Source organism: Anser brachyrhynchus (genome assembly GCF_964034855.1).
Source record: "Anser brachyrhynchus genome assembly, chromosome: 12".
Lineage (NCBI taxonomy): Eukaryota > Metazoa > Chordata > Aves > Anseriformes > Anatidae > Anser > Anser brachyrhynchus.
The window spans coordinates 19,444,470-19,461,456 of record NC_137707.1 but is presented as its reverse complement, the minus strand read 5'-3'; the positions used below and the strand labels follow the sequence as shown (position 1 = coordinate 19,461,456).

The 16,987-nt window shown below is 40.7% G+C and overlaps 2 protein-coding genes across 4 annotated transcripts in view; both read right to left on the bottom strand.

Moving 5' to 3' along the window:
* Nucleotides 1-4,774, bottom strand: part of NETO2 (neuropilin and tolloid like 2) — a 32,612-nt gene extending 27,838 nt beyond the window's left edge. For all 3 annotated transcript variants that reach the window (XM_080552946.1, XM_080552948.1, XM_080552947.1), the window contains exon 1: nt 4,637-4,774. In XM_080552946.1, coding sequence (XP_080409072.1) covers nt 4,637-4,670 — 34 coding nt within the window. In that variant the 5' untranslated portion in view covers nt 4,671-4,774. The remainder of the gene's footprint in view (nt 1-4,636) is intronic.
* A 4,306-nt stretch (nt 4,775-9,080) lies between these two features.
* Nucleotides 9,081-16,987, bottom strand: part of ITFG1 (integrin alpha FG-GAP repeat containing 1) — a 71,847-nt gene continuing 63,940 nt past the window's right edge. Inside the window, exons 16-18 of the mRNA XM_080552945.1 lie at nt 16,348-16,430; nt 14,629-14,746; nt 9,081-11,273 (exon numbers count right to left, since the gene is read on the bottom strand). Of these exons, the coding sequence (XP_080409071.1) occupies nt 11,214-11,273; nt 14,629-14,746; nt 16,348-16,430 (261 nt within the window). The 3' untranslated portion in view covers nt 9,081-11,213. The remainder of the gene's footprint in view (nt 11,274-14,628; nt 14,747-16,347; nt 16,431-16,987) is intronic.

The window sequence follows — 16,987 nt, the reverse complement described above, 5'->3', positions numbered from 1 at the left end:
GGGTTCCCTGTACCTGACGGAACTGATCCTGCTGTACATGACTATTCTGAACACATCTTTCCCAGAGATTACTTATTCCTAGAACAGTTGGAAAGTGATACTTCTCACTTAGAAATAGATCAGATTGTACCAAACGTTGTTATCCTTTCATTTCTTTATTATCAATATAGTGTATTTTTTTTCAGTGGAAATCTTTTCAGGAACATCTGTCATGGAATTAATATTAAATGTTCTGCTGTCTTCTGTCATGTCTGAGAGCAGCTAATGTAGAGCATAAATATTTTTTCCCGGCTTCTTGCTCTTAGTCCCTGGAAAAGAGACTGCTCTGTGTTCATGGATTTTATTGTCTGCTAAAGGAGGAGGTTTTGTGATAGGTATTGTTAACATCTTGGCAGTCCCTTCCTGGTGCATAGTGGGTCAGCATTGTAATAACGGAACATGGAGTGAAGCACGAAGATAAGCTAAAATAAAAGAAATGTGGATTTTTTCATGAAAAGTTACCTGCTGTTTTTTTGTTGAAAAATTTACACTCCCCCACCCCAGCCACTTGCCACTGAGGCAGCAGTTGTCAGTCACATATCAAGAAAGGCAGCAAGCTATGTAGGTTGTCCAAGACTGCTAAGTGTGTCGTTAATTAAAAACCAAATTGGAATATACAAGGCAGAAAAGCAGCAAGCCTGTTTGCAGTGCTACAGCCCTAACTGTAGCCAAGATACTATAATTAAGACTTTGCCTGAGTCTAGATAAGCATGTCCCTCACTGCATGTGTAACCTGTTCTGGGGGTAAATAACGTGGACAAGAGTCTGTGCGATTTCTGGTACAGCTGCAGATGTTTAATCACTCCCTTCACCATCCCTGCAATAAATTATAATGTGAATTTCTGACATGTTCACAAATGATGAATAGCTTATAAAGTTTAATTTGGGGAGTAATCTTTCTGTCTAATCTCTCTCCATGAATTAAACCTTAGGGAAGGTGCAGATCATCTTAGCTTTTCATGAGATAGAGATACATAATTCAGTAGCTCCTTTAGCTTCAGCCTGGTGTTATTCTGTACTCCAACTGCATCTATATACCTGACTTATAAACGGAACTTTTCTATTAATAGCAACGCACTTATAACCAACTTGTTCTGTAAAAAATTCAGCAGTCATTGTCAAGTATGTCTTAGGAAAACTAGAGAGTTAATGTTTTTGAAGTTATGCTACTCTGGGAGCAGTACATTTTGGATGCTAAGTTTGTATGTGTATTAAAAGTAAGGCATAATACATACCACCAAATAATCTTGTACTTAACACAGCAGCTTTTTGAAATATTCTACAGTTACTTGAGTTACTTCTCCTTAATTGCTTAACAGTGCAAGCAGTCTTAGCTTTTATTTTTTTGAGTGCAGCAGAAAAGGTTGCAAGTTATTCCCCTTCTTTAGGTAAAAAACAAATGAAATTCTGGCTTACACTTGCTACAACCTTCATTAGGGCCACTTTAGTCTTTACAAACAGAACTTCACTGTTGGTTTCAGTGGACAAGTCATGAAATCAGGAATATATTTTTTGAATTATATTTTTGTCTGCTTGCCTTCAGCTTCTCGAGTCATTGTTACAACTTTTGATTTTACAGGAGGCTGTTATTTTGACTGGGCACAGGAGACTGTAACTCCTAGCTTTCACGTGGAAGGAAGCCTTACATCCTAACACTACTTGTTTGTGAGAAATTAGCTGTTAAAATCATGCCAAAATGCAAATGAGGGGGCTGAGCAGAATGGCAGGAAGTTAATCATAGAAGTCCACATTCTTGCAACCTGCAGAGTTGGAAATAATTCTGTACCTCATTGGAAGGCTGGGAATGTCGACTTTCCAGGAGCAGCGGTAATTTGTTTTAACCCTGTCTGTTTGTTGAATTAGGACAGAAACTACAGAATTCTCTAGTTGGCTTTTTAAGGTGATCTGGTATAATAACCGAAGCAGTGCAAAAATAATACATAGTCTGGATTTAATTTATGGTTTATTTATTTGTTTATTTCTTTTAACCAATCAGTGCATGGAAACGAAGGAGGGGAGCATAGCTGAAAAATGGGAACAAGCCCATAGCTAACGCATTTTGGAGGAATAGAAGATATGAGGAAATTCAGGATGCTATATTTAGTTCCAATGCTTAACAGAAACATGGTTTATCAAGAAAGTGGCTGTTTTTCTCTCATATGAAATAGAGGGTTATAATGCCCTATTGTTGCAGAGCAGTTACATTTTGCAAGCTGTGCTAGAATTCAAGAATGGTTCTAGTGGTGGTCAAAAACTCACTGCGAACTCAGAAGGGAGGAAAAGGCTTTGCCTTTAAAGGGGCAAAACGCAGGGAGCACCCTGGCCTCCAGTAGCCCACGTGCTACTGAGAGGGCAGGCAGACATGGGCTGGGCTCCACTCTGATAAAACCTGCAGCACTATGGCAGCCTCAGTGCTGCCGTGGTCCACCACCACTGCCGCTCAGCACTATCGTCTGCTGCGTCTGGATGGGAGCAAACAATCGGGGTGAGATGGGCTTCGGTACATAACACGAGGCTTTTACAAGTTTGGCTGAACACTATGGACAAAGGCAATAAGAATTATATTAAAATGTTTATTTTAGTCAGCCCTTATTACTGATAGCTGAGGAATAACCTACAGGCGTTCTGAACAAGTATAATAAAAGAAAGGTGAATTGCCCCAAAGTGAGTATGATGGGCCTGCCCTGGGGTACGCAGCCAAAAATACAGCCTTTGTGGATGACAGAAATGTATGCATATATTTCATATTAAGAACTTGAATGAAACCATTTTAAGTATTATTGAAAGATATAGGGTTTTTCACAATGTACTGAGCTTCAGGGTGCTTCTTATGTGGTTCAGCAGAACTCAGTAAGTAAATTACAAAGCCATTTGTATAGAGAAAAAAAACCTACTGTCATTGTAGGTTGAGTTTCCATGCAGGATTTAAGATGCAGTTTGTAAATATGGTGGCTTGATTTGAATGTTATTTCCAATAGTTTCCTTTTAGGATTAAATCTGTGCGTCTATTTATAGGAATCTTTTTCTTTTTTTTCCTTCTGCTTCATTATTAGCTGTAAGACTCTGACTATATGCAGACTTCTAGTGAAGAAGGGATAAAAGGGCATGTATGATGCTAAGTAATGATACCTTGTTTCTGTAGCCATGGCAAGTGATGCATTTAGAATACTAACAGCTTATTGACTAATGGCTTTGTGCAATTTATTTATTGTAAATGATACTAAAAACTTCCTTTAGAAGTGCTTTTCTTTTTAACTGGACACTAGTGTGATTATAAACGATCAGAGCAAGCTCTGTTCAGGAGAAATCCTGTACAGTCAAATTGTGAAGAATCGGGTATTTCTGAAATGCAATCAAGTCTGTGTACGTAGAAAGTAATTAAGCAGCAGAATTGTCACTTGGATTTTATGGTGGTTTTACCATGTTTTATGGTATTTAACTATGTGCTACTTTACTTACAGAGGAAGTGGAAAAATAAAACTAACTACATTTTCTTGGGGCTTACCCAGTAAGCCTTTTGTTCCTGTGGTGTCTAAAACCAGTGGATGGTTAACACCTCTATATAATAGGCATTTGCTGAAAGCAAAGACTTTCTCTCTCAATTATTATGCTAATAAATGAAAAATATTTATTTAAACCCTCAAGATAACTATCCTTCAGATCAGAGACATGGGATTTTATGGGCTAAGGAAACATTCTGGATTTAAAACAGACTTCTTTACAACTTTCATACCGTGGGAAGACATCAATGCACATCAGAAACAGTTCTCCCCACTGCAGTAATGCCTCAATGGCTTAAATAATGCAAACAAACGTTCCAAAATTTCCTAATGGAATAATTTAATAAAAAAAATCCCTGGTGGTTCACGTCTGGTATTGCTGAAGAAGATGCAGAACGCTAGAAACCATCTCGCGAGGCACAAGGTTAACTGCCACGTTTAGCTTTGTTTTCTGTCAGAGACCCTTCGCTTGTCGTTGGGCTCTATAAATAATAGCACAGATAAGGAAAGGCCGGGGGGAAGGCTGGCTTTCCTCAGCTGTTTACCTCTGCGCCTGAAGTAGTTAGGAACAGGATTTACAAGCCTCAGGAGAAAGGGAAGCAGAGGTGAATACCGGTCAAGCAGGAGCTGATTTCGTGAAAACCTCGCTGAAAAGAGAGCTCGCTCCTGACAGCGAGCCCGCTACCCTGCCCACAGTTCCACATCTCACCGGGAGAGTTAGGGGAGCAGAAAGAGGATTCTGGCTGTGAAAAGATGGAGCGCAGAAGCTCTCGACGCGTCTCGGGAGCGCACGGCCGAGCCCCGGGGCAGACTCGCATCCCCCGACCCCGCGGCTGGGTCCCCCCGGCCACAGAGCTCCCGCAGCACGACCCTGCCCTGCCCTGCCCTGCCCTGCCCGGCCGGGACGGGACGGGGGCAGCCGGGGGTGGCTGCGGGCTGCCGGCCCCCTTCGCCCCGAGCTGCCGCCGGCTTCCCCCGGCGCGGAGCATCCCCGGCCCCTCGGCCAAAAGTTTCCGCGGGCCGAGGGAGGGCGGCGGGGGCAGCCGAAGAGGCGGCCCGGTAGGGCGGGGGGCTCGGGGCCGGCGGGGGGCTCCTACCTTCCAGCACCGAGCAGACTTGGTGCGGGGCCATCGTCTCCCGGCGGCGGCTTCCACTCGGCAGCGATCAGCGGCGCTCCATGGCCGCGGCCGGGCGCGGCGGCCCCCCGCGAGGGCGCTGTGGCCCGCGGCTACGGCTCGGCCGGCCCCCGCCCGCCCGCGGCCATGCCCGGAGCTTCAGCCTCCTCCTCCTCCTCCTCCTCCTCCTCCTCCTCCTCCTCCTCCTCCTCCTCCTCCTCCTACCCCCTCTCCCGAGCCCGGAGCCGCCGCCGCGCTCAGTCCCATCTAGAGCGGGGCTCGGCGGGCACCGTCGGGGCTGGCCCGCCCCGGGGGCCGGGGAGGAGGCTCTCGGTGAGACGCTCCGCTCGCAGCCCGGCGGCTCCCAGCCGGTGAATGAAGCCGCTTCGAGCCGCGAGGGGGGTTTGCTCGCCTCAGTCGCTTGTACGCATGTGCCCGCCCCCCGCCGAGCCCCGCAAGCAGCCGCAGCCGCCGGGGCCGCTGCGCGCCCCCCGCCGGGCCGGGCACCGAGCGGGGGCGGCGGCCCCGTGCCCTGGGAGGGCAGTGCCGGGCGGTTTCCCCCGGCCCCCCGCGCCGGGATTCGCCCGGCTGCGGAGAGGGGCCCGGCGGCGCGGCCCGCCCGGGGGCTCGGCTGGAGGAAGGTGGAGAACGGATGTGGCCGCCTTTGGCTGTCCGGGGGCGGCAGGCAGCCGGCCCCCCCGCTCCGCCGGGCGTTCCCCCCTTCTCCCCCTTGCTCCCGGCGGAGCCCCGGCGGCGTGCCCAGCCCGGCTGCGTTGTGCTGCCTGCGGGTCGGGAGCCCGGCACACGCCCTTGTGCGGCTGCTGTGACGGCTCCCACGGAGCTCCCACGGAGCCGTCACTCGACACGAACTTAAGCAAGGGGCGCCCGCTGCCCGCTGCCCGCCCGGCTGCCGCCCCATCACCTCGGGGCAGCCGGCGAGAGGAGCTGTGCGTGCCCTCGGGCGGGGGCCCGAGGTGGGACACCGGGCACGGGCTGCCTGCCTCCCGGGAAGCGACTTCCGCAGGGCGGGGGGACCAAGAGCAGCCGCCGGGCAGCCGGGACCGGGGGACCCGAGGCGCCGCAAGCTCCCGGGCCGGCCCCGCAGCGCTGCGCCCGCGGCTTCGCCGCGCCCGGCCCCGGGCTGCATCCCCAGGGTGCTTCCCGGGGGGGTCTCGGGGCTCGGGCACCCCGTGGAAGCAGCCTGGAGCCCACCCCACGGACACGGCAGTCGGGCCTTTAGGTGCTGGTGCGCAGCCTGCGGGGCCGCCTGCTCCAGCCTCGGGCGTGGGCGTGAGGCGTGAAGCTCTGCTTGCCTTGCGGTGCGGTGCTTTGCGTTTGGATCAGTTCTTTCTACGGCGTTCAAAGGCCAGCATGTCCTGGGGGAACACGCCACGCTCCTGCTCCTGGCTAGCGGCCTGAAGGGGACATCCGAGACCTTGGATGAAAGGTCCCCAGCGCCTCTGGGCATTACAGAACCATTTCGGTGTTCTAAACAGCTTGATGTGAAGTATTAAGCTCGATGCTGTGGCAAAATCCCAAGTTACATAATTATATTATTCCGCTTACTCGAACTGTCCTTTCAATTTCAAATAGAGACGATACAGTCGCTTCTCAAAGGGGAGTTTCCCATGAACTGTTAAAGAGCTGCTGCATTCCAGCACTGGGTAAAGCAGTTTCTTTCTATTCACCTTGTAACTGTACATTTTTACAGTGGTAGGAGGAAATGTTCAACTCTACAGTGAAAATTCCTATGTAAAAAGTAGTCCTCATTAGGTGGATCTGCTTTGTGATGGTGTTTTTCTCTGCTAACAAAAATGTTTAACTGTAGCAACCCTAGAAAATACCAAGCAGAGTAATAATTTCTACTGTATCTGTGCCTCATCCACAGGTTTTTATCCTTTCTGAAGTACATAAGGAAAAAATTTAAACTGACTATGCTGTTGTGCAGATTGTTAGGGGTTGCTTTTTTATTATGGTTTTTTTTTTTTTTGAATGCACAATGTAGCTGATGGCAAAATTTGGCTCTGGTATTTTTATTGCTTCTGATGATACAAGAAATGAGACAACCAGCCTGATTCTGAGATTGCAAGCTGAATGTGCATTCAAGTAAATGATTTGTAGTCAATTGTTTCACAGAAAAAAAAAATAGATAAAATAGTAATATCTCGTGCTCAATACGAGTTGGTAGTAATTGCAAGGAACCGGTCTGCTATAGCCAATTTAACTGAAAAGTTGCACTTCTAGTTTGTCCATTAGGAGGTCGGACAGAGCTATTACACACTTGGAAAAGCATAGGAGCATTTCCAGCCTCTCTTCTCAGGGTTGCATCCATCTGCCAGTGTGGGACACCTGGGCAGCAGCATCCACGCGTGCATTTGCGACATATTCTGCTACCATTTACTGCTGCTTTCAGAGAAATTCCTCATCTGGACATCCCTGTTGCTTTATCTCATTACAATTCTTGTGATAAGTGGTGCTTTAAAATACTCTACAGTAAACTGGTGACAGGTCTAAAAAAACTTTTGCTTCCCACTTTCTGAGCCTGCAGAGTGCCTTCTCTTCCAGGGAAGAGAATGCTGTGCCATCAGGTCAAGCTACCATTAAGCTTGAGTTTAGTAGTTAACAAAGATTAAAAACTGCTTTTGGACAGCCAGGTGTGTATTCTGCTGCCTTACTGAGCTGTCATCATTCTTGAATGGGAGCTGTTCCTGGAAGGGAATGGGATCACTCATTTTCATACAGTTAGTTAAAAACTTGCACAACCAGTTAAATAACGAGTCAGTTGAACTGCTACAATAAAAGTTTTGGATTTCCATTATTAGAACTGATTTTGCTTCTTCCCAATAGTTCTTCCTTAAAACTTCTTTTTGTTTTACTGTTCGGCAAAGAAGTTTAAATTTTAATATTACCTGACATATTTGCTGCTTTCAGGTAGCAGATTGTACATCACAAATAGCCTTGGACCGATAGTCAGGTTTTGACCTTGTTTGAGATTACCTGGGTATTGTTTTTAAAAGAGGTTGCAAAAATACGGATGTTAAAAGTGAGTAATTAGGAAAGGAAGTTAGGAGTAGCATTTTAACTGTTCTGTTGCTTGGGCTTGTCAATAGGATTAGGTGCATTTGTTAAATCTTAATTACATATAATTTCTAATTAGAAAATGATGGAAGATGCAGGTGCCTCAGTGTAGTAATATATGTAATCATACAGAAATGTATAATTGACTTTGTTATTTACTACTGAGTTAAGAACACTGCAAACTTTCTAGTAGTCGTTAAGAATACTAATAGTCTTCAGGAAGCTTACTGTGCACTTCTGTATTTGCTAGGCAATATAATTAGATCTGAGCATTAGAATACGTCTAAAAACTTCTCTAGCACAAGTCATGCAACAAGGTTGGAATATATTTTACATTTTTTAAGGATTGTATCACAGAAGGGATTCCATTTTTCACCGAAGACAGGAATTAATTACAATAATGGTGCTATGTGTTTGATATTTTCAAAGTGACGGCTGTGGTTGGTATTACTAGAGCCTCAACAAAAAGATCCAGTTGCCAAAATGGGGGAAAAAATCACATGGATAGTATACAGCTACTGAAACAGCATAGGAGTATTTCAGGCTTAAAAACTCAATAGCTCTCTGTTTCTTGACATATGTCTCAGTCTTTGATCAAAAAAAATTGCTTATTCCTTTAGAATACATTTGAGTCACAGATGGTAAAAAAAAATATCTCTTTGGTAATCAATACCTTTAAAGCTAGCACATTTAGCCCTCTGACATTGTTTTGACAAAACTAAGCTCTGATGACTATAAACTAATATAGTAGAAGTGTATGGGTTGATTTCTGTTCTATTAAGTGGCATTTATCTGAAAGAAGTTCTAGAAGTCCTGAATTGACTTGGTGCATTTATAGTTATTACTCTTCAATGAGTTGTAGCAGATCTTTTTAGTTCAGCTATTACTAAAGATGGCCTCATCATAGGAGGGATCCCCTACTATACAGAACATGCCTATTAATCTGCAGCAGAAAAGTTGGTTCTTTTGTTGGGGATTATACTGCATTAATGATAAATCTAGCAGGAAGATTCAGTCTTAAAGCTTCTCATGGAAAATGAGAACAAAGCAAGCTGGTATTTCAACAGCCATCTGTCAGTTGGCATGTCAACAGTATTTTTATATAGGTGAGATTTCACACCGAAGCAGCCTTCCAATAGCATTTCTCACCAGGGCTGTATTAGGGTGGATGTCTTTTGAAAATTTACGCAGTTAAAACTGTTTCTCAGTTCCAGTGAAGATTACCTGGAAATACACTTTCTAATTGATGTTGCTTTCTTAAACTTGCTCATAGAAGGGTAACAACCTTACTAAAACAATTTTTTGATGCCTATGGAATAGAAAGAAAGCCAAAGTATGACACAAAACCTTTGACAAGAGGTTTAACACTATTTAATGCCTTAATTCAAAATAATATGCATGGACTGTTGTAAGCCAAGCTCTGAGCAGTTAGAACCTGTCATAAAGTTCATTATAAGAAAGCTATTAAGGCTCCAAGAAAGTGTTGTACATGAAGGAATGCAATGATGCGCTACTGAGCATGCAAACGACCTTAAAGCAACAGATACTGAGTTCATTGTTCTGTTAACTTGACAGCAGCTTAAATGTCAGCATGAGGTTATTTCATTCCTAATTGTTTTTTTCCAAAAAACATAAGGAGGCTAATCTATGCTTGTTATATTGTGACAGAGAGCTACAGCTGACTTTGCTGCCACAGTGGCATTACACATTTAGCCTTATTCTCCAACCATCTAAAAGAAAGAACACATTAAATTGTGCTTCATCTTAATTATGAAACCCTTTATTAATTTTGCTATTAGGAGAGAATTCTATCAATGGGGTTTAACAAATACAATAGCCTTAAGGATTTATCTAAAAAAAAAAACTACCTTTTCATGCTATTTTAAGAGAAATATTAAAGGTGCATATTAAGAAAATATGCTGTTCTGAATAGTTGGGGGAATGTAATATGACAGTCTCCTTTGTTGGAATCTTACCAGTTCATATAAGAAACAGCAAATGAAAACTTGGTAACCGAAGAGACTTTCAGTACTTTTCTTAGTTTTGGCTTGGAGCTGCTATTATAATGGGCAAGTTCAGCATTGGCCCCGTAACAAGGTGTTTCAGTTATGATTCAGGGTGGATACAATCAGTTCAAGTTTTGTACCTGCCCTCTTAACTCTTCCTGTATTGACAAGCATACCAGCTTTCAGGGTGGAGGAGATACTGATCACTAACACTACTGAGGTGATTGCCAGTAAGACCAATTATTTTAAAATTTAAGTTTGTTGAGAAAGTGTGTTCTAATTTATCAAATGGTATTTATTAAGAATGCAAGCTGACATTTAAATGCACAATAATAAACTAATGTTCCTATATCCATAGTGATAACTATCAAAAATGCAAGCTTGATTACTTCTAGAGAGTATACCAGGGTCCCGATTACAGTGAGCCACTCTAACATGAATCACTACTTTAATACAGAGTTGAGCTACTCTTCTTTTGTAGTTATTACAGACTTACACTATTTGGGCATATTGTACATTGCTTATTCTGAGCTTCCTATTATGTTCTTGATTTAATCTTTGCAAATTTCATCCATTAATAATGAATTTTAGGGAGTCAATCCTCATTCTCCTTCCACTCCAAAATTCTTTTAATTTCTTTAAAAGACAAGAACATCCGACCAAACATTTCCCCCACCTTTCTTAAAAATAAATGGCAAAAACATCCCAAAAGTTACTTCCATGACTTTAGGCCTTCCTAAAATAAGCATGGTTATAGTTTACTTACAAAAGCAGTTTGTGTCATGCTAATACATTTTATGACTATAGTGTTTTTTTTTTTTTTTTTTAAATGTGTCATCTTCTCTCCAGAACCAACATATAAATACTGTATCTATGCCATGAGCTACTGAACTAGCATCAACTCTGCAGGTTTCTTTTAGTTCTCCAATTCTTAAATACTTAACTATTGCACATATGGATTTTAATAAACAAAAATGCAGACTACTTCAGGTTGAACACCATTTAGTACAATCAATTAACTATGACATCATCTGAGGAATTGCTCAAGATGAATTTTCAGAAAGGCAGTTTACTTTGCAGGAATGTATAAATGACAATACTCATTCAAATAGTACAAAGTATTCTGCTCACTGAAATGCTAAACGTTATTTACACAGCTTTATTTCTATCAGATTATTACTAAAGAATGGGTGGTATGTAAACAATGGTACATGCAATATGATCCCTCATACTATGAAAAATAAATTTACAGTTTTGTTAAATAAAGACCAAATACTATTATATACATTTTTTTCCTGGAAGGCCTTATGAGACATTCAGCTCTACCTTTAATACGTTCCAAATAAATATCAAATAATGCAACATTTACAAATAGCACACCAGCAATATTTTCCACAGTAATCATTTTACAAATCATAATTTAGTATTTCAATTAAGCAAATGAGTAGCAGCTCCTTCACAAATATTAAGGCATGTCACATAGCATCAAAATGGAACCGATGAGCCTCCTGTCGTTTCTCTCTGTCATCTGCTTTCTGAAAAATAAAAATAAAAATAATTAAACACTTCATAGGATCTAGAGCAATGCTGTTACAGAAATGAGCTGTCAAATGTCAGAATGGTTGATTTTTTCCAAGTCGCTCATTTGACAAAATGCAAAAAGCTTAGTAAAAGCCTCAATAATTAGCTTTTAAATGATGTCAGTTTGTAAAAGCAATGATCTACTCAAGATTGGCTTCTGCTGTTAATGCTCAGCTGTTTTTTTATTTATGACCCATTATTTTCTGTTGTTCTATATAATGCTTTTAAAAGAGGAATATTTCAAAAACAAAAGATGTTTGCTAGCATGTATTTATTTAGTTTATATTATAAATATGAGATGAAATCACTCTGGATTAACTGTAAGTGTTGCCATCTATGTTACACTTGAAATGAGATTTTAAAAAATGTTAAATACAAATTCAGACAAAGATGGCAGTTCAACAATTAACAGCACCAAGTGGGCTAAAAACAGACTGTTCCATGTTTTTGTTTTTATTGAGAAAATGTGAGGTAGGATGTCTTTCCCTGCTTATTTATGCAGAGCACACACTGATCTGCTGAAAGAGTAGCTTGGATGGTGCTTGGAAAAGAGAAGCATATTTAAGTTGTACCTAGAATCCAGGGAATGTGCAATTACATGTCCTCTCCCACCTGCCTCCTCTTGTGTTTTAAAACAATGGCAGAATAGGAAAGCAGTTGTTCCAGGATTTTGAACGCACTGTGAACTTTTCTAGAAACCAGTGTTTTTCTCATGACAGACAAGTCTCTGTAAATCTTATCGTAAGAAAAATCAGCAAAAACAGATTTCAATGATTTTTTAGCTTGCTTATACTTTTTTTTGATGATGAGTAAACCAAAAAAAACCCTTTACAGTATGCTGTTGTGTGGGCATTCAGATTTGTACCCGAGTTGATAAATATACATGACAATTTTGGTAGAAATCAGTGCATGTGTTCTGCCATGAAAGTTTGTCATCTGCTCTGGCTCAAGGCCAAAGATTTCCTCATCACACAACGTTTATACATGACAGCGATTCCATTGGGTTAACTATGGATTTTATTGCATTTCATAGCAGCAGCAGAGCTGTCAGGGAAGTTTAACATACATCAGCCTGGCTTTTTGGCAGGGACTTTATCAATTCCAGTAGTATTCTGAATGTCAAAAACAGGGTGGGAAAAGGTGAGTGGCATATTCTGACACTGAAATGCTTGTCACATTCCACAATTTTTTGTGGTCTCACTTAGAAAGTAATTTTCACTCCATTTTTTGTCTGCTTCATGAAAAAATTACCACTTCAAAATCTGACCAACTTATATTCTGACGAATCCATCCAAAGCTGCCTAGTAGGATTATCATCAATGCATAGTGCCAACACCACAAAGCAAATTAAAAAGAATCAGAATACAGGAACATTGAGGTCCTTAGCTAATGTAGCAGACTATACTGTTGTAAGAGGAGTAATAGTAAAAACTAGGAACTGAGATTTGAAAGCCTTTTTTTTTTTTTTTAAAGTGGATACAAAATTTCTAAGGAATGACAGAGCAACATAATATCCCTAAATACCACAGTTATTTAAACAATATAGTAGCAGCTGGTAAATGAGTGCATAAGAACTATTGTAGACTACGAACTTCGACTACTTATCTGCAGAGGTCAAAGTACATGGTTTATTTTAACTGCTGAATAGAACACTGCAGCTTACAGACCAATATATCCTCTGGGGGAAAAGAAGAGATTGTAACTGCCTGTACATTTCCCCTTTCTTTCTTTGTGATAGGTACTCTAGAAATCTGCAGGGGAAAACAGCATTTAGGCAGAACAGTATTTTTGTGAGAGGGTTACTGAAAGAGGCAGTAAAGCAAGCATAAACTCAGAAACAAGCAACTTTGGAATTTAATCCCCCCAGTCATGCCAGTGATGCACAGTTCAGCTGTGGTCAGGATTCTTTCTTGTTCTGTACCTCAACCATTTCTTCTAAAAATTGGGAAGGTAAAAAATCAATGTGAGGGCATTGGAAAATTATTGGAATTAACAAGTATTTATATAGTACTCTGAAAATACACATAATATATCTAAATATTTGTGCCTATTCTGAGCAAGATGCAGCTGCTGCAAAGGAGTTTAACATATAAGCAATACCATTTCATTCACATACACTTAATGGGGTTTAAAAGGGTTCAGAAAGCAAACACTTTGGGCTGAGTGCTTTTTTACATTAAAATACATGAATTATTACATAAAGAATTGTTTTCAACATTGACATTAAAGCTCAGTTTCTCCAGATAGAATTGGTATATAGTTAATCCTTCACAACCCAAATTTATTTTATTTTTTTTTTATATTTTGTTACTTGTTGCTCAAGATGTCTTGAAGACAGAGTTAAACCCAGTCAGTGCATAGTCCAAGCTACCATTTAGCAATGCTTTCTTGGTACATTAGGACACATTAAGGACAGTTGTCATAAAATTTGTATTTCCTTGCTTTGGGTGTCTCATACCCAGCATTGCTATTATTTGGAGACTGTATTTAACATTTTGAAGAGTGGAAAATGACAGACAAGTAATATTTAAATATGAAGCATGCGCAAAGCCTATCTATATATTTAACAAGGTCATTTTATTTCCACAAGCACAAAATAACAAACAGTTCTACCGTGTCAAAATGTGCAGTAATTCTATTTGACAGCTAAGATTATGGTTTGGGTATGTAGTAGCATTTATTGGCAATTCTGCCAGTTGGATATGATTGCGAACTGCACATAGTTAAGAAAAATGGGAACGCATTTCTTTTGTGACATGAAAGGCCCCTTTCAAAATGCTTCTTCAAATCAATGGATTTCTATACACTGCATGTATAATTCAGACACACAGAGCAAGCGGCCAATATGCACACGACTGACTCCCTATACCGTCTTGAATGCTAATGTTAGTGCAATCAACAAAGATAAAGAAAAAGAGATGTTTTCCTTTTTCATATTACCAGCAGAACTCAAGATAAGTAAATTGAATTTATGTTCCATTTTCTGAGTACAGTGCTCCTTTAAACTCTGCAAAATAGAACACTTAGATATAAAACAAAAACTTTGCATTTAGTTGGGAATAACAGCTTAATAGCAAAAGCTTATCCATGTTTCTTGTCACTTCCCTTTTTAAGTGTCGTAGAGTTTAAATAATAAACAATGCCAATTTTTAAGCTTGCAATAAATACTGAATTAATAATAAATACCTTTTGGGAATTAATGCAGTATATGTCAAGTTATACTGCAGAAAACTACTTAAAAACGTACAACATTATAAAATATCAGGAAATGTTAAATAGTGTAGAAAAAATACTACTAATTAAGCTTACCTTTTCTTGCCAGTGTAATATGCCAATTATTGCCAGGATGAAGACACAGACACCAATTAATGCTATAGCTGTTAGCAGCACAATGTTACTTGGGGTCAGATACAGCTTGGCACTCCAGCTATACAAAAGAGGAAAATCCAAGGAAACATTAATACCCTTCATTAGGAAGCAGAAAATAGATTTAATTTAAAAAGATGAAAAGAACTTGCTAGTGTTAACACACAACAACTTGGTCCACAGAAACCTAGTGGCTATACTTGAAGACTGGAGCTTAATGGTCTTTACTTAGAAATATATGGCTTAATATAATTATTTTCAGGTAATGGCATGTTGAAATTCAGCTGCTATATAACTATCCAGGAATGCCATGGATATCCTCAGGGACTGATGTTTTCCTCATTAGATTTATCTCACACTGTCCCCCTGGGACAAAGTAAAGTGCATAGGAAAGCCTTCCACAAAACTGTCTGGGACCTGGGGAGATGGAGAAGCAGGGTGAAGTAACCTGTAACAGACTGTTTACCCCACAAAGGAAGCTCTTCTTGAACAGGCTCATGGTGAATACTTAGGACTCTCTCAGTCTGAAATTTACCCACGGACAACTGTAGTTGTAGGCAAAAGAACCAGCTGATTATGTCAGGAAGATGCTTGGAGAGCAATAAAACTAGGCACCTTAAGGCCATCTAGAAGACATCTCCAGAATGTTGTGGGGTTCTGAGGCTCAGTAACACCGTGCTTATACTCCAGGCTTCCCATCATGGGAAAGCTGTCAGCAGGATCCCTTATGTTGAGGCCTCTCAGGAAATGACACATAATAAATGCTTCTTAAATTCATGTTTTCTTTTAATATGAAATCTGATTTCTCCTGGAATTCTATCCTCCACTATTCTACAGTGTCCATGAATTCTCTCTATAAGAAAGCAAAAATAGTTTAAGGATAAGACTACTGAGAAAGTTTCTATATAATGCATACCTTTAAATACCTCAAGTTTCTAACTAAATTTTCTACTTCTAGCAAATGTTATTCCTGTGGTTGTTAATTAGCAACTCAAGTGGCACATCACTTCTAAACTGTTATTTGTTCTATAGTAAAATTAGCTGCTGAAACTGATGTCAGAATTATTTCTGCATGATAAATGCAACTGACCTCACTAGTAGATCAAGCGGCAAAAAGCAGCTGGAATATGCGACTTATGTTTTCTCTAATAGCAAAGACAGAAACATGCTTGCTTTCTGGGATAAACATTTTAATTGCAAAATGAATTCAGTGTTGAAGCTCTTGCGTAAGTAACCCCTTCACCTCTACTTAAAGAAAAACATTCATACCTATGGCAACAGGTACCATTCAGAAGGGCTGAACCAAAGCTTTTATATGCAACTAGGCAGAAATTGCATGTTTGGCGAAACAAAAGTACTTGCTTCCATCATTACCATGCTTGCAATTTGTCAAAAAGAATGCTGGTAAATCTAGCAAGTAAGTTATTATTTACAAGAGTTGAGCTGGTAATAGGTTTTGATTGTTAATGAGTCCATGTGAATACTCACAAGTATTCTGCCCAGTCACAGAAGCAACAACATGAAGAGAGCTAACTCCCTCCTCCTTGGCTGTTTTTTGATTTACTTTCTAGACAAGTGGCTTTTTAACCTACAAATAATGCCTAATTTTATAGGCATTAATAATGTAATTTTGTGAAGTTCAATTCAAGATGATGAAATTACCTTCGAGGAACATTATGAGGATATGGGATGACTATAAGCTGGGAGTTTGGTATGATAGCTGTCCATTCTTGTTTTCTTATGGACTGAAAGAAAAAGAAAGACTATATCAATTCCTAGCAAACGATTCATAATTTAAGAGCAAAGATTTCTGAAATTCTCTGTTGAAACAAAAATCAACTGCTTTTTTTTTTCCTTTTGTAAGTATAAGTGACTATTCCCTTATGTTCATTCAAGCTTTTTCTTCTAAAAGCTCCAAAAACAACAACAAAAAGCAAAATAAGTGTTGCTGGCATGAAACACAGCCTCTGCTTAAAAAGTATAAAGCAACAACATATTAGGGAAAGAAGAAAAGAACCAATTCTGCAGAGGAATTTTATGCAGGCAAAGCAATTATCCAAATCACAATTTAGACAGTATGTTAATACAAATACCTTAAAGTAGTACCATCAGGTTTTTAAAGACTGAGAGTGGTCAGGACCCTACTTTCATGTTCCACCTGAAATTTAGATTATCATGGCAATCTCCACCTCCTATCACATTGATCATGGTGCCAGCACTGAAGCAGAAAGGATTCTGAGTTTACAGACCAGCCAGACCAGCCCCAGGGAAATCTTACATCTGAGACCATAATAATTCATCC